The following is a 25,373-nucleotide window of genomic DNA, read 5'->3' as shown; positions in this document are numbered from 1 at the left end:
TGTCAAGTTAATTGGTAGCTTATTCGTCACTTATCAGGAAGTGGTAAAACAGGCTCTTAATGTATCTGATAAGTCTTGTACCGATAAAATATAATTAAAAATAACAGTATCAGTAATGATAATAATATAACAAAGTACGTACATAATAACATTAACTGAGGTCTGAGGTGCATAAAACTTGAAAACTCATTAATGAAACTAGTTTAGTACATCGTTACATTAATTAATAATTAAAATACCTTAGTTACTTAGTTACCTAATAATTATAAATAACGGTATGGCGAATTCTCATCAAGATACTAAGTTCGAAAGCCATAAAAATATTCCAAGTTCCAGCATGATATTATTATAGAGGCAAAAAGAGTAGAGGCGGAACATAGTTTTAAAAACCATAAATGAAATAAAAAATCAGTAAAATTTTGTTCTGCGTCTACTGTTTCTTAACAGACTGTATTATAATCATAATAATTTGGATTTTCAATGTTAATTTCAATGTGCTGTATTTCTCACAGATAGACTATGTGCTTAAATTAACCCTTAATTCACTTCCTGAGTCCCAGGGACTCACATCAAAATTTTAAACGGCCATAATTCAAAAGTCTTAGCAGCTAGTTTCCCCCACGTCTCAGTACCTTCATGTAGTGACACGGGCGACACGGTGCCGAGAGGATGAGTGCGTACATACCATATTTGGTGAGTTATTACGTCGAGTGAGTCCCAGGGTCTCATACTAGTGAATTACGTTATGATTATTTTTATACATTAAAGTGTTGATTTTTCACTGTTATTATAATTTAAATTATGTATGCTTTATTTTTGTTGTACAATTGTAAAATGGCTCTAAAATCATGACTTTATCAATCTAAGAGGAGACGGAGTAGATTCCATTCTGGAAGCCTGGCTTCAAGAAGATTTGGACGAAAGAATGAGATTCCTGAAGATGTGAGCCACCCTGAAACGAGTTAGCTAGGAGGGAAAGTATGACTATTTATGCCACTACAAAAAGAGATCAAAAACTCCTCATCTGTGCACAAAATGTCTGAATCCGATATGTTTCACTTGCTCAAAGAACATATGCCAACATATCTTTTAGATTGTGGTAGGAACCCACTGCACGTTTTTTTTCTTTGCATAGAAGCATACATTAAAGTTTATTTTGTTTTATTTAGTGTACCTTGATTGGTTTAAAAACGTTAAGTTCTTTTTCATTTTTAGAATATTTGCTAGTTTAGAGAAATTTTAAAAATATAATGGTTTCAAAAGACTGTTAAGTGCCTTTTCTTTAATTTTCAAGCGGATCTCAGAAGTTTGGTTAGTTTTGTTATTTATTCTTATAATTAACTGAGTACTTTAGAAGATTACTGAAGAAAATGTTGATGAAATTTGTTTTATTTCATAAAAACATACATTTAAAATATGTAAGTCCCAGGGACTCATATAATGTATTTACGTTAGTAAATTTCATCTAGTGAATTGAGGGTTAAAGATAAAAATAATATCGTTTGACTATCTTCGTTATTAAAATGGGTACCATTAAAAGTTATCCTGGAGTATTTGAAACTTCATCGGAATGTTAAAATTCTTCGCAACTTATTTATTGCTAGAAATTTCCCCCTTTATGTGATGAAACGGAAAAGTTTTCAAGATCGACAGAAAAGGATAGCTTGAGTTATACTTAAGATAACAATAAGTGAGGTTTCTTAATATGTATTGCACTTTAAACGACTCGCCACCGAACGAAGGATGATCTTAGGATTTAAATTCTAAGCAATTTTAATTTTTGTAAGTCTGGCTGAAACATGACAACGGCTGAACCGATTTGGCTAATTTTAGTGTCGTAATATTTGTGGAAGCCCAGGGGAGGTGAGTGATACAAAGTTCACCGGATTATCTAGTCTATATATATAAAAATGGATTTTCAATTGTCTTAGTAACGCTAAAACTCGAAAACGGCTGAACGGATTGTCTTGGATGAGTCTTAAAATATTCGTAGAAGTCCAGGGAAGGTTTTAAAGTGACACGAAGTTTACCGGGACAGCTAGTTTATGTTAAAATTAAAGTCTTATTTATTTGTAGAGCTTTTGTCTCTAGATTTCTCTCTCTGAGTCTTGTTGTTGAGAAATCTATTTTCTGATGAAAACCAAACAAAATTTCAATTAATTAAAACAACACCAACAATGAAGTATCCTGGGGGTTTATTAATTTATCAACTTTAATATAGGTATCAACTAATATAATGTCTAGTGTAATACTAATGGTACATGGTGAAAGTTTCATACAATAACAATTATTTATATGTAATAAACAAAAAAGTACAGGACGCAAAAAGTCATCACTTTCATTTTTATTTAATTACAATTCAAGTCAAAGAATCGAGACTAACTGTGCGCCGGCGCATGCCCTGCGTCCAAATGCGCGCTTTCGGCCAGTCCACTGCCGTCTCTCCTCCGCGACAGACGAAAGGACCGACATGCTTCATCTATGATCTATAGATCCTTCGAAAGAGTTTAAGTGAACTGTTCTCTGTGATCGTGCTGTGCTCAGTGTTGTGTTTGTGTGAACGCGTATCATCAAAATGGTGAGTTATTTTATCATGATTCGGAGGTGATTTTTGGTGTGAATTTTTTATGTCCTCTCACGTTTAATTTGCTTCGGTGAAGCTCGGTATGTATTTTTCGTTTGTGCGTGCATTTATTTCACTATTGGCGCTCCGGTAGACCGTTATTTATGAATTACCAGGTATCTTTTATTCAAATTGATATGCGGTTGTAAAAATAGAGAGCATTTCTAACAATCAGTATCAGGCATAGAATGTTAAAATATTAAATAGACCCATTGGTCGTTTTCGAAGTAGCCATTATAAAATCGAAAGTTAGCCATAATGGGCTTAACGATCGATCGCATTAACTGCTCATGGAATTGTTATTTAATCGCGGAAACGGACAATTTCAATTATTTATATTTTAACTATAATAGTTTCAAATTAATAAGTTTCGATACTTACATTTTATTTCATTGTATTTATTTGCATTTATTATTATTGTAATTGACAACGTAAAGCATTAAAAAGCTTGGAACATAATATTAGCAATAAAATATATTTTATTGTTTCTACGTCTTTATCACTTTTGAATAGAATTTCTTATGAAATGATCGATACCACCAGAAGGCCCACAGACGCGTTGCGATGTATATTTCGATTTACGCCACATTATCTGTCCGTCCTACAGAATTTATAATTAAAACTCTTACTGGAATCGAACGCAAACTTTTGTTTAATTAACCGTAACAAGTTTTTGAAGTTACTGAAATGAATTTCTTGTTAGGGTAAGATCGGGGAAGTCGTGCAATATTTGTTTTCGGAATCATAAAATTTTAAGAGAACTCAATTTTATAAAAATGGAAATATATCGCTCAGACATAATTAAGCTGAAATTACTGAACTAATTTTGATAAGATTTGGCATTGAATCTCAAGAGATCAAAGGACCATTGGGATTGGATAGTTTCTCAGTGAGAAAATAAATAAGGTGCGTGAGAAATGAATTCATGCGTGCACAAAGTTGCGAACAATTTTTAGTTATGAATAACAAAATTAATGCCGCCAGCCACATCGCGATATTATCATGAGAGGCTCTTGATGATAAAGGATTTGACGATAAAACAAGCACAAACTTAGTCTAATGACTAGACGATGACAATCACGTAAAAAGATAATTTGAAGCGATTTATATATCTCAATGACTGCACAATATGAAAACAAGCTTATTAATAAGCGACATTTATACATCCTTGTGTTTGTAAAAAACAAAAAAATGACAAATGACTCGAATGGTATTGGAAATTGAGTTCGTAACGAATAAACGTAAATGTTAAACCAGTATGTAATTAATCACGATTGATCTCGAGTCTCAAGGCGATCAATTTTTATCGGCGTTTCCATTTTATGCTCATTTTAAAGTTCACTTTACCTGTTTTGTTTTAAAATTAACCAATAATTTAATGTTGCATTTCAAAGTCAAAAAAAAATTCTGTCAATTTATCTGCAAATTTTTTGTTTACTACATTTTGGGCCAAAAATTATTTATCCAATTGGCCAACAATGACCCCTTTACCAGAGCAGACAGATGCCTTTACCCTATCGAATTACGACGCTTGACAACTCTTGATACTTGATTACAAATTTAAATTAATTTATTTTGATCACGCCTTGTTTAAAGGAAAATATTTTTTTTTGAAATATTATGATTAGAACTATTCTGGCTAAAAAACAGAATGTGTATAGAATTCTAAATATAAAAATTGGAAATCTGTCTGTGTATTGGAACGTAGAGCACTACTGACAATGGATAAAAACACACAGTTTCACTAAGAGAAAGTCTTGTAGAAATCGCGAGCGCAACATAGAGATATGCAAATGTATGCTGTATGACAACAGCCATAGGACCGATATTGGCGTGCATTTCGCGCAGATCAGCGTTAATATTTGTATAGAGGATATAATATTTTTAATTATTATGACATTTCCTGAATACGAATATAGAAATCTTACGCTTAAACCGTTTTCCTAAAACAATATTGGGAATGTTAAAAACGTAGATATGTATAAAATTTTCTAATTTAATGTTTATAAAAATTTTAAAATAATTATTATTAATTGAAGAGGTAAAACGGATGCTCTCTCGCGTATTTAATACTAAATAAATGATGTTAACTAAATTATATCACAGACGTTTATCAACGTTTTTTCACTTGGTGCTATTTCTCATCCTAACAGACCTACATAAATATTATTTTGGCTGCATCACTTTGTGATTGGATGTCACTCAAACTGATACCAGCGTTAATAGAAAATATTGCGCGAAGGTCGGAGCAGAGGGCGCTACTAGCACACACAGTAATTATTGTACCGACCAAAATCTGACATATTGCACACGTGACACGTCATTTCAGAATACTGACAGAAACATTGATCGAACAAAACTTTTTGTTTACTATGTTGGTGGTGTGAAAACATTGCAGTAATCCTATTGTTGAAAGTCTTTAAAAAGACACATTTTTTTCATTCAAATACCAGAAAATGAATGACTGAGAGAATGAAACGGAAGAAAATGAATTACATATAGAGTATAGACTATTTGAGGGTTACATCGGCCTTCACCGAAATACATTTGTTGAGAAATATCCTCTAGTTATGTAACTAATTCAATTTTTAATTAAGGTTTCACATTTTAGTTCACTGGTGTAATTGTACATATTTTATGTGTTTTAATTTAATCATCATCATCACCTTTTCATTGTTTTCTGGCTACGCAAGGAAGGTTTCGGATCAAAAATTCAATCATCAAAAATTCAATTCAATATCTCAATAATTGGTTATTATCTCGATCGTGAAAAAACCAGACACAATAGTTTATCTTTTGTTGCGGTCGCCAGTGACCGCTCGTGGCTTGAGGCATTATGGCGGAAATGATTCTTATTTTATATATTTTTTCACATTAGTAATCATTCTAAATTGTTGCAGAAGTTTATAGTTTTTTTATTTTATTTCGAATATTTTTTGTCAGTCAAAAATAGATTTTAATGATTATTATCAACCTACATAAAACAATTTAGACTTGGCTCTACATTCTCTTTTCCGCTTTTAGTGGTCATTATTGTTTTAGTTCTTATCCTTGAAAAAGTTTTAAATGTCATGTCGAGTAAGTAGGAGGATCTTATTATTATTAATGCTTATTATATTTAACGCCTCCGTGGTCTAGTGGTATAGAGCGCGGCTCTTGACTCGGAGGTCGTGGGTTCGATTCCCGCGTTGGAAACATGTTATTTCCAAGTTTGGTTAGGACGATGCAGGCTGATCACCTGATTGTCTGACAAGTAAGATGATCCATGCGTCGGATGGGCATGTAAAAAGTCGGTCCTGCGCCTGATCTCTCGCCAGTCGTGTCGGTCTTCCGTCCCACTGGGTTATGAGAGTAAAAGGAATAGAGAGTGCTCTTGTGTACTGCGCACACACTTGGGCACTATAAAATTACTCCTGCGTAGCTGGCCTGGTTTCAATGAAACCGGCCACCGTCACCGAAACCGGTGTGGGAGCTATTATTAATGCTTATCGCTTATGTTTTATTAAATAACTAGCTGTTGCCCGCGACTTCGTCCGCGTGGACTTCAGTTTATAGCGCGCGATGTCAACAAAATTGGTGTCAAAAGCTTTTATAAAAAAACCCTGGTACCCCTTAAATCAATACAGCTGTGCAGTGTGCAAACAATAAGTACTTCATTTTTGTATGTTAAACTTTATATATTATGCCAAATTTTAAAGCTTATTTAGCCCCCAAATTACACAACTTTACCCATAAACTATTTATCATTGATAGGTTTAGCCCCAATTTCACCAACGTCTGTTAGTGTTAACAGCTTGTTAAAATATCCTGTCTTCTCTTTCATTCATATGAAAAACGAAACAGCTAACGTGATACTAATTCGAGCATTAACTTTAACAGTCGTTGGTGAAATTTGGTCTTAAGGTTACGTCACTGCCTGCACAGATAAAGTACTGAGTTATTTAATACCGTAGAATAGATATAACAATCGAAAAAAATCGAGACTTAAATGTAAGATGATACCACCTCTTATAGAAAGACTTTTGAGCAAGCGTCAGCGCGATGTAGAAGACGCACGGCGCCATCTATTATGAATTTTTTGAACAAATTTACGACCCTTACAACCCTTTTTTCCAGTCAAAAAGTAGCCTATGTCCTTTCTCAGGCTTTAGACTATCAGTATACAAAATTTCATTACAATCGGTTCGGTAGTTTTGGCGTTTGGCGTGAAAGCGAGACTGACAGACAGACAGACAGACAGAGATACTTTCGCATTCATAATATTAGTACAGATTATGTGCACACTGCACAGCTGTTTTTGGGTATTTTGATTAATTAAGGGCCGCGCTACACCGGAATGGCAGCGGCGAGGCGAGCACTTTCAGCGCTGCCATTCCGGTGTAGCGCGCTGCGCGGCCCTAAGAGGGGTACCACTTACCAGGCTTTTAAAAAGTTTTTAAATTTGACACAAATTTTGTTGACACCGCGCGCTATAAACTAAAGTCCACGCGGACGAAGTCGCGGGCAACAGCTAGTTATGAATAAAAACAATAATATATAATAAAGTAGGTATGATTAGTTCTGTTATAATAATGAAGTAAAAAATAAAGCGCCATCTGTTTTCATATATTTGAATTAAAATGTAAAAATATTTTCTGGATGGAATATAGGCCAACACAACACACTCGAACTCCTTAGAAATGCAGTAGGAGTTCTATAAGATAAGATAGATTGATTATTATTATAGCAAGTGATCATATTATTAAACATAATATTCTAACGTATTAAAAACTATAAACAAAAACATAATAACTAATAAGTATGATTAGTTCTATGTTACAACGAAGTAAAAAAAAAGCGCCATCTGTTGAATCGTATTAGAACTAAAATGTTCATTGCATCGCGTCGATATATTTCTGGATTTTTTATACTTAATATTATACATAAAATATATTTAAGATTTTTGAAATATTATTTTAATACACATCCAAGACCCAGGAATATTGAAAACTTTTTTTTCCGCCTGCGGGACTCGAACCCAGGACCCCCGGGATGAGCGCTGGCCACGCGCAATGTGAAGTAATTTTCATCGATATTTTCATGGAAATAAGATATTTTCCCACATCAAAATGTAGCCTATGTCCTTTCTCAGACTCTAGAATAACTGTGTACAAAATTTCATTGCAATCGGTTCAGTAGTTTTGGCGTGAAAGCGAGACAGACAGACAGACAGACAGACAGACAGAGATACTTTCGCATTTATAATATTAGTATAGATAATCAACTATACTTCCCGAATATCAGTTTTTATTTTGCAGTTAACGATTCGTTTTAATTTTTTGTGAAAATCATGTTGTTATGTAATAGCATTAGAATTATAACATGTGCATAGACTCTGAATAACATGTTAAATATTATTTTTTACTTTTTTTACATGACTGTATTTTTACTATTTCCATTTTCCACTAGCATAATCTTATCTTATATCTTTAAACGAGCAATTCTTGTATATAATTAATAAAAAAAAATATTCCAATTATATATATAATTGGAATCTCGGAATCGGCTCCAACGATTTTCATGAAATTTAGTATATAGGGGGTTTCGGGGGCGATAAATCGATCTAGCTAGGAATCATTTCTAGAAAATGTCATTTTCATCGGATAGGTACCGAGCAAAGCTCGGTCAAACAGCTAGTATTATTATTATGCTCGATACTTCGCTCGCGCTTAATCGCAACATTTCCAAAAACAGCTTTCTGACATAAAATTTTTACTTATTCTTTAATTAATGTACTTTATTGGTTCTGACTTCTGAGTTAAGCTTTTATGCTTTTTCGCCTTGTGATCTCAATTTAGTATGTTACTTGTTAGCAAATATTACGTATTACGAATTGAACTGAAAAAGTTCTGTTTTTTCTTTCGCGACACGTATCGATCTCTCAAAACCTTTGGTTTACTTTGTTTCCCTAAACTAAAGTCACTTGTGCAATAGCTAATCAGCGAGACGGTTAAGTCGGCAATCACGCACTATTAGACCTCGTAACTCTAACGAAAGGAAACGCCCAAATACCAATTAAATCGATACTATTGAATTAAATTGAAACATATCATTAAGGATCGAATTACAATTAAATTGAATTGAACTATTTCAGGGTAACATGAATTTTGTACTAAAAATCTTAGCCGTTTCTTTTGATGGTTATTATTTCAATGTTTGTGATATTAACTTTTATTTTGATCGCATATTTTTGCAAAATAAGGTTTTAAATCTGTACTAATATTATAAAAAAAGTGTGCCAGTCTCTCTGTTTGTTACCTCTTCACGTTCAAACCACTAAACCGATTTTGATGAAATTTGGTATGGCGATACCATATTTAATATCTGAAAAATGCACAGTTCCCGCGAGATAAAGGAATTTTGGCGTAACGGATTTGAGGACGTCATCCTAGTGAATTAATATCATCATCATCTATAATGTACTCGTAGTAAAAACTAAAGTAAAATGTTTCATATTTACGCTACTAATTCTATTCATTTACTCTTAGGGTCAATTCATCATTCAACCGCAACACGACGCATCTATAAATTCGCGTTTCTAAATTTGTATGGATTTGAAAGCTTTAGCAATCTACGCGTCGCGTTGCGTCTGAATTAAACCTTATTATGAGTTCACTGACCTAAAATTTAATTCCTAGAAAGAGTACTTCATAAAACAGCTTCCCATTTACTTATATTAAGCAACAAGTGCTAGTTAACAAGTTCTTGGAGCGGTTAAATAAAGTGGTTATCAGCAAAACGCTAAGTTCCCCTTACCTAACGGTTTTACTTTAGCGTTTTAGCTTCTACGAGAGTTTGTAAATAGTTAAATGAACTTAGCTGTATTTATTAACAGCATATTATTGAATTTTAATACTAGCTCTAAAATATAATATTATAATAAATATTTTAGAGCTAGTTTTGTTAAAAGATCCAATAAACTTTTAGAGTTCATATTACAGAGCATTTAATTTTTGACTTTTCTAAAACAAAAATCTAAGGTACCAATAATATGAGGTCAACTGCCAACAACTAGGTGATGTTTTCTTATTATCAAAATAAAAGATCGAACATTTGTGAAGCGTCAATTTTGTAAACCTTTCATGCACAGTACAGCCAAAATTTCAAAACCATAAAGCCTAGATTCTGCTAGATATGATCTGTCACGATACTGCAAATCGATTGCATCTAAATTGTCTGACTATTATCTCGCTTGGGCAACGCGCCCGGGTTCACGTAATCTATTTCGAAATTATTATGATTGTCTCATTACTTAAGCACAAAGTTGAAGCCTTGAGTTGCATAAAAATCGACACAGCCAAAGCCTCAGACTTTCCTTTACAGTTCAGAGACTTTGAAGTGTACCTTCAGTGGATTTGGTCAAATTGACCACTCCATTTTTTTTAAATGATTAAATTTTTCCTTTTTGTTTTCTTCAAAATCATAAATTAAATCAGAACTTATTAAATTGCGTTATTTTAGAAGTGGGTGTTATAAGAAATCACTTAGTGACACGACATCAGTGTTTTATTTCATCAAATTTCATACTTTATCAAACAAAGAGTGACACGAGTTCTATGTTTTATTACATCAAATTAGCAAACTTTATACATTCTATCTTCGCTGTTATTCATCGAACGAATGCAAATTAAATTCCCGTTTAAAAGAAGAGCACGAATTTCGTAGAAGGCTTCGCGCTGTCGACCAAACCGGTAAACCAGATGGACGGTTGACATTGAGACGCAGATCCGTATGAGCTTCGCTATTTATTCTACAGGCCAATATAACCCGTAATTGCGTTATGCCGAAATTCATTTAGCCCGAAACCGTAAAGTTTTCGGGAAAAATATCCTGATCCTGTGTCCCAAACCCAGACTCAAGGCATTTTCAAACTTTTCATCAAAATCTGTTCAGTGATTAAGATAGTTAATTAGTAGGATATTTTTGGAGAGCATTAAAAATGTAACACGTCGTTAAAATCATTTTCTAAAAACGATTTTTTTCAATCCTTCTTTTTCTATGGTAGATTTTTCTGGCAACCACTGCTTAAATATAGTTACTTTATTAGTGTATGTCAAATGGTAAACAAGGCTACGAAATTCTATTTTCTCCCCCGCAGTAAACAGGTAAACGTATATTTTCCCTAACATAATCATATTATCGAATTGTATATATCAAAAGAAACGCGTCCTGAACGATCCACTTACATTGATTGACTTTCTTTTATTCCGATTCAATTTTATTCCAAACTTTCTCTTCTGATTTCACATATACTATGCCCGTGGCACGCGGTGCGAAAAAAACCAAAAGTAGACATTAATATTAATGAAACTGTACTGACAAAATAAAGTAATATATTGTATATGTACTTTATTATTTTTCTGCTATTAAAACTTATTTTATTTAGTTATATTATAATACAGCTTTAACGATTTTTATAAAAAACTATATGACGCCCGCAACTCCGTTGCGCCAAAACTCGTTTATCGCGGGGACCGTACATTTTTTCGGAACAAAAAGTATCCTATGTCCTTTCCCGGGACTCAAAGTATCTCCATGCCAAATTTCAGCAAAATCGGTTCAGCGGTTTGGGCATGAAGAGGTAACAGACAGACAGACAGACACACTTTCGCATTTATAATATTAGTATGGACGGTTCAACTTAAGGGCTATTTAAGTTTAGTTAAAGCTAAACGCGTTAAGAATGAACTAATAGAGACTAAGAAACGTAGGCACTAGCCTAACTCACTTCCGAATTTGTAATAATATTAGTATGGAAGTGTAGAGTATAAAAATTTAAAAATTAAAAACCAGTTACTACGCAAAATTAAACGTTGCATAAGTATACTTTTACAAAATAATTTGAGACATGCCAAAATAATTTACATTTATTTATAACGTAGACGTGTAAAAGTTAAAATTCAAGTTATTTTTGCGATTGCATTACATTATACTGATTACTGTAATAATTGTGTAGTACACTCAAAACATTCAGATAACTCAGCCGATTTTATTTACATGTCTCAATAATAGAATCATGCGTGGATCTAGTAGGCCCTGACATTTATACGGTCGCTATATGGTCATTTCCATTTAAATTCAGAGGTATAATGCATACGACCAACATGTTTATTATAATTAATTATTACTGGTTTTTAATTTTAATTAGCAGCCACTGAATAATTATTAGTTGTTGAATAAATGAATGAGAAGAAATAAAATTATAAGTTGGTTCTTTCGTTAGTTAAGTAATCTTTATGTCACATAATATTATGTAAGTATAAAATGTTATTTTGTTCTCCAAAATCTGTCTTAATATAATTATTTTCATGAAGTTACTTACCTAATTTAATGAAAATAATTATATTGAGACAGATTTTGGGAATTGGGTAACAGATATTATTAACAATGATTCTTGACACAAATCCATAAAATACTTATACGAATTATTGCAGTAATGGACATAAAACAGTTTTAACTTTTAATTGAATTTGAAACTTCTAGAATATAGACAAAATTATTTCAAACTTATAATATTCAAATGATATCGGAAACAAATTGGTATTACGAAACTCCGGTACCATAACATAATATATTATGCTGACTGGTTTATATTTTGGTCACATATAATTGGCCAGGGTCAACTTTACAGTCGTAGTTATATTTGTCATTGATTTGTTATAATAACATTTATTACTCATGCATTAATTTTGAACACTGGCAAAGTATATTTGTCATTGAAATTGATATTATGGTATAATAACATTTATTATTCATGCATTAATTTTGAACACTAGCAAAGTACTTGCTATTATTATGCTATTATTTTTACTTATCGTATATTATGTCCATAAAATGTAATAATAAATCCTCTCATTTTTTTTTGTCAATTAATGTCCATTTATTGGCATTAAAATTGGTATTAAAATATCTAGGGGTGGGAATTAAAAAATATATTCAATGTACGCACTACAGTCATCGGCAAAATATTTTTAGAAGCGCAGCTACGCACGTGCTACGCGGCTTCTACGTAATAGATACTTGAAATAAGCACTCAATTTACTTAAGTGAATGTCCGACCAACAGAACTTAACGCATACTTTAATAATTATGACACAGTTACGCTGTTAACTACAATTAAACAAAAGAATGTCATAATGTGTTACACGCGTGTAGTACACTCAAAAACTGCAGAAGCGGCATTGTTTCCTAGTGCGCCAATTTCTCAGTTCATTATGAAACATACGCTGTTACGCTAGGACTTTTTACGATCAAGATTGGTGTCAACTGCGTGACATTATTAGTAGTTAAGATCTTTTTGTCATCGTCTCGTTCAGATATAAATTTTTCTTTACATAAGTAATTAACTACTATAAAGTTAAGTCAATTTAGCTATTTTATTACTACTTACTATTTTTATAACCCCAATTAGACAAATATAATTTTTGCGTTATGATTAAGGTATGCCGTTGCTCAATTTGACCATAACTAAAGTTAGTACCTTGTAAGGTTTGACTTCTGCGTAATAACATAGATGCAACATAACCCTAGATTGAAACTACTCATATTAAAATATCGCCTTACTTGAACTAACTGCCGTTATCAGAGACGAGTCATAATTACTTGATTGTAAATACGTGAAGATTTTGACAGAAGCCTCATACATTATCTGTCAAACTCTTCATTAAATTGAAGTTTAATTATCATTAAGTCTCTGAGTGAGGGCGTTAGTGGCGTTAATATTTTATTTAAATGTCAACTAAACGGCAGTACTAAAATATTGTAAGCCTACCAATTCAAATATCACTTTTGCGATTAAAATACACATCGGTTTACTCATAATTTTGTCGGGTTCGAGTAGAAGTCTTATTGCACAAAAATACAATATAACTTTTTAACCACCCGTGTTACGAAACCCATTAATTTCACTTAATATTATTTATTACGTTGCTTAAGTTGTCAATTTAAAATAACGTTAACCTACAATTGTGTCGTCGACAAATTGACTGAAAATTAGAAGGTATCGCATTTCTCGAATCTAAACCACAGTCGGTTTCCACATTTCTGCGGTTATTGCGGATAGACTGTCGTTACGTTTCAATTACATTATTAATTTTATATAACCTACTGTATTTTTGTATTTATTTCTGTTTTTATATTATAAATTGTTTTTTTTTAGCTAAATAAGTCAAGATAATTTAGATAGCAAAGTAATGAAATAATATGTGATTTAATTTAACGCGTAACATTTAGTTACGCTATATCGTACTTGCAATCAGTCAAAATTATCGAATGCAAATTAACAATAGCTTCTGTTGCAGGCTGCAGTTGCTATATCTGTATATGACTTTGATATTATAATTGTACACGTATCTACAAATGATAATACTTTAGGGTGTGTGTGGGTGCCTTCTATTATTAAGATATTTTTTGTGATTCGTATGGGCAACAGCGTCATGAACTTTCCCAAACAAGAGTAAAAAAAAGTTACTCTTTCAGTGCTGCTACTTTCACTGCGAAGTCTTTCTAGGGGACCTATTCACACCCTGAAGTATAATCACTTAGTAACACCCTGTATATGGTGTCTGTCTGAGTCTAGGTGTGTTACGTCGTTGTCGTTGGGCAAGCGTGTGGAAAGCGCGTGCAAGGCCGGCCAGTCCGTAAGGCCATATATCTACAGTCCACACTGTGTCTACAGTGAATTGTTTGTAACGTGCTAACACTAGCCTTTGTTTGAGACTTCGCATATGTTATCCAATGTCACACTGCCCTCAGGAATTCGCTCAGGAATCAGAATAAAAAAAAATCTGATGCCATTATTTTTAGGAATGTGTCAGTTGTAGGCTCAGAGTGCATTCGCACTACGTTCGAACCGAATCTGATCCATACCCGCGAAAATATGCTCCGGAGCTGACTTAGAACTGTTTCTATTGCTTACGCACTAAATCCGACTTCGGATACCTCACTTTTCTCCGTCAACCGTGAATCTCGGGTGCGGATCGTATTCGGATCGGACGTAGTGTGAAAGCGCGAACGAGCGATTTAGCCGCTACTGTAGTGGCGGTACACAAAGCAATCGTAAGGCTGCCTTCACATTATGTCGCAAGCACTGCGGCAGCAACGCTGCTATTTCTGGACCAATATGACCTGAGGGCCTAGACAAGCGGCAAGCGATTATCGTAAACTCCAACGCCAACGCCACAAAATGTATGGGATTTGACATTAGTGTTCGCTAGCGACGCGATGACTTTTGTCAAATCGCATACATTTTGTTAGCGTTTACGATAATCGCTTGCCACTTGTCTACTAGTGCTGCAAACCTTCAAGAAGAAAGCGTATTAATCCCTGTTAAAAGGCCGGCAACGCGCCTGCAACTCTTCTGATGTTGCGAGTGTCCATGGGTGACGTTACTTGCTTTTTTTTTTTTATGAAATAAGGGGGCAAACGAGCAAACGGGTCACCTGATGGAAAGCAACTTCCGTCGCCCATGGACACTCGCAGCATCATAAGAGCTGCAGGTGCGTTGCCGGCCTTTTAAGGGGTAACGGGGGAGGGTAGGGAAGGGAATCACAGGGGAGGGTGAGGAAGGAAATAGGGGAGGGTAGGGAAGAGCAAAGGGTAGGGGATTGGGCCTCCGGTAAACTCACTCACTCGGCGAAACACAGCGCAAGCGCTGTTTCACGCCGGTTTTCTGTGAGGACGTGGTATTTCTCCGGTCAAGCCGGCCCATTCGTTCCGAAGCATGGCTCTCCCACGTCGCGCTTTCCATCAGGTGACCCGTTTGCTCGTTTTCCCGCTTATTTTTATAAAAAAAGAGAAAAGATGAAGTGAGTGGATCGTATTGTCTTGAGTCTTGTATTATATAGTGTTATCGTGCGTTGCTACATTAACGTAAAATGTGTTATTCAATTCCAACATCGCAACCCACTGGAGCAATGTTACTTCACCCTACTGAGTTTTATGAGGGTGTTGCCCGCGAATACCTGGGTTTATTCATGCTGGAATGAACTTAACATTGCATATCTATACTACAGTCTTCACCTAAGGTTGAGCTTTATTTTCCATTGCATTTCATCTTACTAACTTGCAAAGGCTTTCTGGCACCGCTACGAGTAGAATTATTCTGGTATGGGTTCTCATTTTTTTTCTATTCTCAAGTAGCTCATTTTGCTTGTCAAGATGTTACAGAATATTTACAATTTTTTCTACCAGATTTTTTTTTATGAAATAAGGGAGCAAACGAGCAAACGGGTCACCTGATGGAAAGCAACTTCCGTCGCCCATGGACACTCGCAGCATCAGAAGAGCTGCAGGTGCGTTGCCGGCCTTTTAAGAGGGAATAGGGAATTGGGGAGGGTAGGGAAGGGAATAGGGTAGGGGATTGGGCCTCCGGTAAACTCACTCACTCGGCGAAACACAGCGCTAGCGCTGTTTCACGCCGGTTTTCTGTGAGAACGTGGTATTTCTCCGGTCGAGCCGACCCATTCGTGCCGAAGCATGGCTCTCCCACGTATAGATTAAGATAGAATTGTTACTTAAAATGCACTATCACATAAATGTATTCATAGGCAGATAGCAGGCAAACTTTTTAGTCGGATATGTCCAGTGAATATTAAAACTACATAGTAATTTAAGCGCTTACGTTTAAAAAATATGTTGACGCTCCCGAAGCAGGGGCCGCACCACGAAACCGTTTTGAGACTCAAACAATCGTACGAGAATGCCGCGTCCCACTCTAACAAACATGAAACGACGTTGTTAGAGCAGGACGCGGCATTCTCGTCCGATTGTTTGAGTCTCAAAACAATTTCATAGTAGGCCTACAGAAACGGTCAGACAGTAGACGTTGTAGAGTTACCCAAAGTGCGGGGCCCCTAGCACGTGCTAGTGCTGTATGTTAATCCGACCCTGACACCACGCACATACATCGCAGTAACTCACACGAGAGAAATCTCAGTTATTCCATGAAACCTTAACCCGACGGTAACCTCGCGATTGTTCGGTAAACAATCACAATTTTATATAACTTTTTGTTAAAGTCTTGTAAAAACATAGTGGATACTATGACCATACTGTCATCCATCCTAATATATAAATGCAAAAGTGTGTCTGTCTGTCTATTACCTCTTTACGCTCAAACTGCTGAAAGTTGGTGTATCGATGCTTTGGGTCCCAGGTAAAGTATCCTATGTCATGTAAGGACATAGGATACTTACTTCTTATCTCAGAAAAATATGCGTTTTTTTTTATGAATTAAGGAGAAAAACGAGCAAACCACCTGATGGAAAGCAACTTCCGTCGCCCATGGACACTCGCAGCATTAGAAGAGCTGCAGGTGCGTTGCCGGCCTTTTAAGAGGGAATAGAGGAGGGTAGGGATGGAAAGGGAAGGGAATAGGGGAGGTTAGGAAAGGGTAGGGGATTGGACCTCCGGTAAACTCACTCACTCAGCGAAACACAGCGCAAGCACTGTTTAACGCCGGTTTTCTGTGAGAACGTGGTATTTCTCCGGTCGAGCCGGCCCATTCGTGCTGAAGCAAAAAATGATTTATTTTCTTATCGTCAAAAGTTCATGAGTAGCGTATGATGAAATCTAACTCTACAAGTAACAACAGCTAATATATTATTATTTGCTCATCTTTTTAACATTTTAACTAATAAGTTTTAAATAATTTGTATAATCTGCTTATGAAATTAACATAAAACTGTGTCATAGCTTAGTGACAATGTGGTCTAACTCCAACGTACTTCTAAACTATTATTCAATGGATTTCGAGGTTAAACTCAGGCCACTATTACCGCCGTGGGATAGACTAACCCTCTTAATATAACTTACCAAGTTTATATTAAGTTAAAACAGGTTTTGTCAAGCTTAACAAACATAAAACGGAATATAAATTAACGTTTCAAGTATTGTGAACTATTAGAATACGTTTTAATTAAATGTAACCGACTGTTCTTCAGATAAATGTCGTTCAACAAAGTAACTTGTGGAGTAGTAATATAAACTATCCTTCACAGATATTGCATCTGCAGACGTGACATCTGCGGATGCGTCCGGCGATGTGTAGACAGAGTGATTTTCACACCATAAACGAAGAAAATTCTTCAACGTAGTTGCATCCTCCTCGCAATTCTAAGGGCCAGGCCACAACACTGCGTTGCGGTGTCGTATCGCAAAAACAACATCGCACATAAATACGATGCGATGTCGAAAAATTCATATAATAATAATAGCACTCTTTACATCGGAAATTTTTCCGATGCGTTCTGCGGCGTCGTAGATGTATACGATGCAACACCGCAACGCAGTGTTGTGGCCTGGCCCTTATTGTCAGTTTTTGGCACACATCAATCACGTGATAATATCTGTCTGCTCTCTAATCGTATATGGGTGAGTGCGTCCGCTTCTAGCGGTATTGTTTGTCTACAGCTGTGCATTACAAACTGTGGTATAACTTACAAGAGACCATTATGTTCGATGAATACTTCAAAATTGTTACATAAACTAAACGCTGCCAAGTTTATTTAGTGGACCATTGAGGACCCATATTTAGGGACGTCTCTAATTTTTTATTTAAAAAAAACACACTTAAAAATTTCAGAAATACACCTATCGAAACGCAGCAATACTAAAGTAAAATTTTAAGCCGCCTGACACTGCTTGGCAGCTTGATACTTTCAGTTTTGTATCGTTGGCATTGTTGCGTCGCTTCTTCTTCGGCATAAACTGGCCAAATATTTTCCTCTTTCAGCTGCTACTTTCACAGATAACTACAGGTACACATACACTCCCAAAGTATTATATTGTTACACCTTGTAGATGGGAAAATTAAATTTCGGACTTTCGGACGTTGCAGCTTGCATACATTAGGCGTTTCGCCCGGCCCGAGCTGTGTCTCCCAAGTGGACCAAGAGGTCCATAGGTACAGTACATCAATGTGCAAGCTGTAAATAATTGGATCAATATGAATATTCGATCACAACTAATTGATCTAGTCAGAGTTTGATACACTCGATACACCAACTTTAACTAACAGATCTGCGCTGAATATTGACGTAACTCGTTTTAATTAAGAAGAGACTGGCGTAATTTATGCAATATGAATTTTTGTAACGTTTACGTTTCGTGAGCGTTATGAGCGTCCGTGGCCTAATGGGTAGACCTAGGTGCAGGTTCGAACCCCGGTGGAGGCGTGTACCTATGAGACATTTTCTGATCTCAAGTACATAATACGGACGCTCGCACGGTGAAGGAAAACATCGTGAGGAAACCCGCACATAGTTTGTCCCAGACGTATTGACTAGTTCTTTCCTCTGGACTAGGCCGACTATGATGCGAGAATGCCGTATGCGCTTGGGCATCCATACGGACATTTAAAAATCTTGTCCTAGGCACTACAGTATTTGAGGACTGGTTACTTCGCTCTGAAACATACTGTATAAATCATCCATAACGGATGTAAAGGCCTAGTTACGTTTATTTTATTATAATAATAATAATAGCTCCCACACCGGTTTCGGTGACGGTGGCCGGTTTCATTGAAACCAGGCCAGCTACGCAGGAGTAATTTTTATAGTGCCCAAGTGTGTGCGCAGTACACAAGAGCACTCTCTATTCCTTTACTCTCATAACCCAGTGGGACAGACGACCGACACGACTGGCGAGAGATCAATTATATTATAATATCGCCCATGTGAATAAAAATGAATTTTCAATTTTGTTACTCTCGTGCACAGCCGAGAGAGGATGGACCGATTTGGTTAATTTTAGTCTTGAAATATTCGTGGAGGTCCAGGGGAGGTTGGTATTAGAAGCAAAGTGATACGAAGTTCGCCGGATCATCTATTACTACAATATACAATTCAATCAAAACATTATCCCCTTAAAAACAAAAACAAGATTTTATGATCGTAACTGCTAAAATTCAAACTGCTTATAAATTACCACATAAAAATCCAATAGAAGAGTTGGTCTTTATACTTCTTTAGCTCTTCACGATGAACCGCTTTCCTCGATCTCTATGTCTATACTCGATCCCGGTAGACTGTAGTCTGTAGAGTATATAGGATAGTTTTCATCCAAACAAAATAAATAATATTATAGTGCGTGATTCAAAACTAATTTCTGCTCGCACAAAGTTGTGGGCGCTTGTAGTCAACATCTTTTTCAATTCACTTTTTAATTATTCAGGTTAACAATTCAACTTATTTTTCGTCAGTAGTTGTACTGTTATTTTAATTACATCACTTAACGAAATAAGTAGTGTAATAAAATGTGTAATAATTGTATATACTACAGATTGCAACTCAACAGTTGTAATGACTAAAAATCTTAATATTTCGCAGTTATGTGCTATGTATTTACATAACATGTAAATATATGCTCAGCCTGACCTTTCCGCGCTTATACATACTGTTTGGTTTACTACGACAAAACTTACGATACTTACCGGTAACTCAATTCAGCTATTTTAATCCATCTTATATTATAAATGCGAAAGTATGTCTATCTGTCTGTTTGTCTGTAACCCTTTCACGCTCAAACCGCTGAACGATTTTGCTGAAATTTGGTATGGAGATACTTTGCGTCCCGGGAAAGGACATATGATACTTCTATCTTAAAAAAATGTGCGGTTCCCGCGTGAGTCGTGCCTTGTTGAATCAGTTTTTTAACAAAAATTCTACTTAATAAACTTGACACGACGTGCTGAGATCTCTTGTCTATGCACGTTTTCTATATCAAGAAACTGCCCCACTAGCGTCTACAATCCGAAACTTATCCTTTCTTGACACTGGCGCTTGCACCTTGTTCCTGCATGTTCCATAAGTATGCTAGTTAGACTTTAAAAGCTTGAGTATATCAAACCTTCAAGAAGAGAGCGTATTCCCTCTTGAAAGACCGGCAACGAAGCTCTTCTAATATATAAAAATAAATATCCATGTAAATATCCAAAAATAAATATCCATGTAAATATCCAAAAATAAATATCCATGGGCGATTAGGGTGGTATATATGGATTATTATATAATTATAGATTATTTCAGACGTAGGAGTGCCATGCTTCGGCATGAATGGGCCGGCTCGACCGGATAAATACCACATTCTCACAGACCACCGGCGTGAAACAGCGCTTGCGCTGTGTTTCGCCGAGTGAGTGAGTTTACCGGAGGCCCAATCCCCTACCCTATTCTCTTCCCTACTCTCCCCTATTCCCTTCCCTTACCATCCCTACCCTTCCCTATTACCCTATTTCCTCTTAAACGGCCGGCAACGCACCTGCAGCTCTTCTAATGTTGCGTACATCCATGGGCGACAGTAGTTGCTTTCCATCGGATGACCAGTTTGCTTGCTTGCCCCTTTATTTAAAAAAAAAACATCGATCAATACCTTAATCAGCTCTACCATCGATCAGTGTTAGGACACAATCACACGTTGCGACACTGACGGACATTGCGAACTGCCCTTACGCCAACATTGCTTCATGCATACAATAAATTAAACGATTACTTATTACCTACGTCATTGGTGTCAAAATTGCTTGTGTCACTGGTTCAAGGACAAGTAGACAAAGCGTTATGAATTTTTGTTTCAACTTACATAACTAAGAAGGATGTAGAGGATAGTATAAGTACGTCTCGTAGTGTTAGGCAATGATAAATACTAAATAGCAATGATAGGACCATAGGAAAGCTTCCTCCAACATGTAACATTGGAGAAATGGATCTGAGGAATGGCAGATCTATGTTATTTGGTGGGTTAATCTGGTTTTATCGTTAAGCGTTTCGGCAGCGCCGTTGGAGCGCCGCGCGCTCGATGACGTATGTAGTAAGGGCGTAAGCGACAATGGTTTTTGTCGCGTAATTTAAAAACCATAAATACATTTCATATAAGCTATGCGCAAATTAAAGTGTATAATAAATAAATAAATAAAATAAATAGCCTTTTATTTCTTGCTTTACATTAAGACAGACATTACAATATTAATTTTGTTATTTATTGTACCTGCAAAATCATTAAACATATTAATATAAGTATTAATTAATTAAATTAAATAATAAAATTCACAGATTTTTTTCTTAAGAATTAAATTAATTGATTTCAATTTTAATATTTATTAGGATTCATTATCATGTCAGGTAGGTACAATTGTAATACATTTTTATATAATTAATTTCCTCTTGTCATTAATAGTGTTATCAGAATAATTCATTAAAATGTCATGTAAAATATAAGTTATTAATTATTATCATTATAGTTTTAGCAAGAACCCCCCTCAGCGGAAGGTAAAGGGCTCCTCCAGAGCCGACCAACGTTCTCTATCTTCTGCCACTCGCATCCAGTCAGTGCCAGCTACCTTTGTAATAAAAAAATAATATAATAATATTAAAGTGTATGCTTGAACCAATCTATGTACAAATTTTGGAAGCTTAAATCACTCTCGTCTGTTGGCAAAATAGGAATTCCTTTTTTTACAGAGGTATTTTTGATTGATTATTCCGTGCTATAAAAGTTGACCAATCGTGTTATGCTATGGGTAATTCAAAGACAAAGACATGATGAATACTGACAATGAACTTTAATTTCTTAGCTTTAGTCATTGCTGAGAAAAATCGATATCGCTACAGCCAAATTATCAGGGCGTCACCTTCCAAATAATATGAATTGATTTCCTGAAGGTACAATCAACTTCAACTACTGACAATCTATAGACTATAGTAGGTATGTCTCTCTAAGTACTCACATACTGTTTTGCTCGATAGTTTTACTCCAAATCGAGCAATAACCACCGCGTGGACCGCAAAACTGACAGCTCGAAGGCTCGCTTCAAGCCGGCTCGATGGAATTAAATATGTCAAATATGTCATTTCCTTCGATTTAGAGTAAAACTATCGAGCCAAACCGTATGTGAGTACTTAGCATAAAAGTTTGTATTCTCATGTTTTGGTCTATAGCATGATTTTAAATGATTCATGAACTGACATAGACAAGTAGCAAAACAATGTAAAGTGACGTAAAGTTTTAATAAATATCAAAATATGCTACTTATTGTCAACATTCAATCCAAACTCAATTTGGTTCCTGCCAGATAATCTTGGTAAGGTGTATCTTCTAACTTTGATGCATACACTTTTCGCAAAAGCCTGACCAAGAACCAAAGGTTCTCGGTTCTCGGTTCTGACGGCCATCTTGGTTTAGTGTCATCGAACCCGCAGCAGCCGGCGTGACCCAGTAACACGGAGAGAAGTGGTCGGACGAGTCATTTCGTTTCAAGGACGTTATTTATTTCCAATGCTCTATGGCCTCTAAGCATATAAGTTACGAGCTTTTGCCCGCGGCTTCGCTCGCGTTAAGAGGAATTATTATATACAAACTTTCATCCCCTATTTGAACCCCTTGGGGTTGGAATTTATCAAAATCCTTTCTTAGCGGATGCCTACGTCATAACATCTACCTGCATGCCAAATTTCAGCCCGATCCGTCTAGTGGTTTGGGCTGTGCGTTGATAGATCACTATGTCAATCAGTCAGTCACCTTTGAGTTTTATATATATATAGATTATCAGTACTAGCTAACCCGGTGAACGTTGTTTTGCCGTATATGGTATGGGCATACGCTTGCCCATTGTTAATGGAGATTGGAGATGTTGTCACCAAGAAAACTTTGATAGTGCGATTTAGGACTTGGAATTCTACAACATATTTTGAGAATGAAATATTGATGTTGGCCGATTTTCAGACCCACAGGAATAACACATAAAATTTTAACACAACCGGTCCAGTAGTTTTGAAAAAGTTTGGTAACTAACACCCCAACATCTGCTTTTTATGTATGACCAAAAATCATAGGAATATTTGCAGCCGTTACTCAAATACCATAAAAATAATATTTAAAAAATAATTGTATGCAAAAGTATAAATCTAGTTAATAAAAAATTAGGTATTATGCTTTTGGAGGGAAGTCGCGTAATAATGTAGGAAATAAAATTAATTTTTCATTAACTTTATGCAAAGTTTATAAGGAAGGAGGAAATGGAACACGACTGAGATCACATTTGAAAGTTCCTTCAGGGTTCAATGACCTTTTGACATAATTTGTGGAATCTGATGTATGAGGGATGCCTCCTCTTATGATATTCGAAATGAATAGTGATTTGAGTAATCATTGTTGAATTTATATTGTATTGAGACGTGCATTTCTAAGTAAGCAAAAGGTATTATTCTTAAGGGCAGCGGTTCTCAAACTTCTTTGAAAAAAATTATAGTGTCTGAATGTTATAAATATAATAATATCTTAGATCCTAGACTACTTAACCGATTTTGATTAAACTTGGCGTGGACATAAAGCCAAAAGACTAATGTTAGGAATTACAAGGTTCAGTAACACAGTAGTGTTGGGACCATGAAATGAAATGAAATGAAAAATATTTATTTCTAAGTAGGTTAACAAAGTTAACACTTATTATAGAATGTCGTGTCTACATGAGGCTTACCACCGGTTCGGAAAGGAAATCAATTACAATCAGGCAATCCGTATGCTCTTTACGTCCATTTCATGAAAAAGAAATAAACTTAAAAACACTATAATACAAGGTTTGTTACCCTATACACAATAGAATCTGGAATGTCATAAGTTTACACAAGGCAACTCCAAATGTGTCCATATATCACTTACTATTGTCTTACACATACGCTCTTTTACTTGACAAGGTAAATGAGACCTTATTTTCAGGAATATACGGCTGAATTTCAAGAAGAAGAAGATAGGAAAGCTTATGTTAAAAGGTTTTTGGTGATAGCCAAAGTGTGGTTTGTTAAGTTGTTATTTGTTGTGTAGGAGTTTAGATAAACTAAAATTGATCTTTGCATTCTGTTCAGATACAATTTAATAATGTTATAAATAAACATAGTATTTAAAGTAACAAAATAATGCAATGCAAACAGTGTCTGTTACCTCTATGCTCAAATCTCTGCATGCCGATTTTTGGGGAATTTGGTAAGCAGGTGCCTTACTCCCGAAACTATATCGATTTCGATTTTCGATTTCAACGGTTTTTTGACATTTTGTAGACATATTTTAGATGGCTAAAGTGTCAAAAAACCGTTGAAATCGCAAATCGAAATCGATATCAGTTTCGGGAGTACGGCACCAGATCATATTTTGAATCCCAGAACTATACGTACCGTAGGACAGTTGTTATCTCGGAATATTTATACGTTTTTAAGCAATTTCTGCGTTTTATAACTCAGTGATACACTGAACAGTCCTCTCCTGAAGCACTGCGGTGCCAGTTCCAAAAGTTTCAAATATTCTGTCAGAGAACTGACGATTCACCTAAATCTGGTACCGACTTCAAAATGATGAAGATTGAGTACAGAAATAGTTGAGATTTAGCCGAATTCGGAAAAAGGTACTATTTTTTTTTCTTTATCAATTATTTAATACTTTTTAGTTCATATTATAAGGATGTTATTATTGTTTTTACCTTGGAAGTCGGTTTTAATTTTTTGTTAAAAATAATAATTTTCTATGGCTTGTTTACCTGAAATAAACGAATTTAATTTATTTTATTTATAACTGTGTTAGGGTGAAGCCAAACGAGCGTAATATTTGTGAGTTGTGTGTCGCAGAATTTCGGCTGGCAGAAATTCTGCTGCATTCAGTTTCATACAAAAGTCCTGTTTGATTCACACGAGCGTAATTTTGTGAGTCATGATTTGTATGAAAAGAT

At 35.4% G+C, this 25,373-nt stretch overlaps 1 protein-coding gene across 1 annotated transcript in view; it reads left to right on the top strand.

Annotated features, from left to right (window-relative positions):
* The first annotated feature begins 2,446 nt into the window (after positions 1–2,446).
* The window catches only part of LOC121732489 (probable chitinase 10), a 101,273-nt gene continuing 78,346 nt past the window's right edge, over positions 2,447–25,373 (top strand). Inside the window, exon 1 of the mRNA XM_042122387.1 lies at positions 2,447–2,578. Within this exon, the coding sequence (XP_041978321.1) occupies positions 2,576–2,578 (3 nt within the window). The 5' untranslated portion in view covers positions 2,447–2,575. The remainder of the gene's footprint in view (positions 2,579–25,373) is intronic.

This window comes from Aricia agestis, chromosome 12 (assembly GCF_905147365.1).
Source record: "Aricia agestis chromosome 12, ilAriAges1.1, whole genome shotgun sequence".
NCBI classification, from domain to species: domain Eukaryota; kingdom Metazoa; phylum Arthropoda; class Insecta; order Lepidoptera; family Lycaenidae; genus Aricia; species Aricia agestis.
This window is presented reverse-complemented; position numbering and strand designations above follow the sequence as displayed.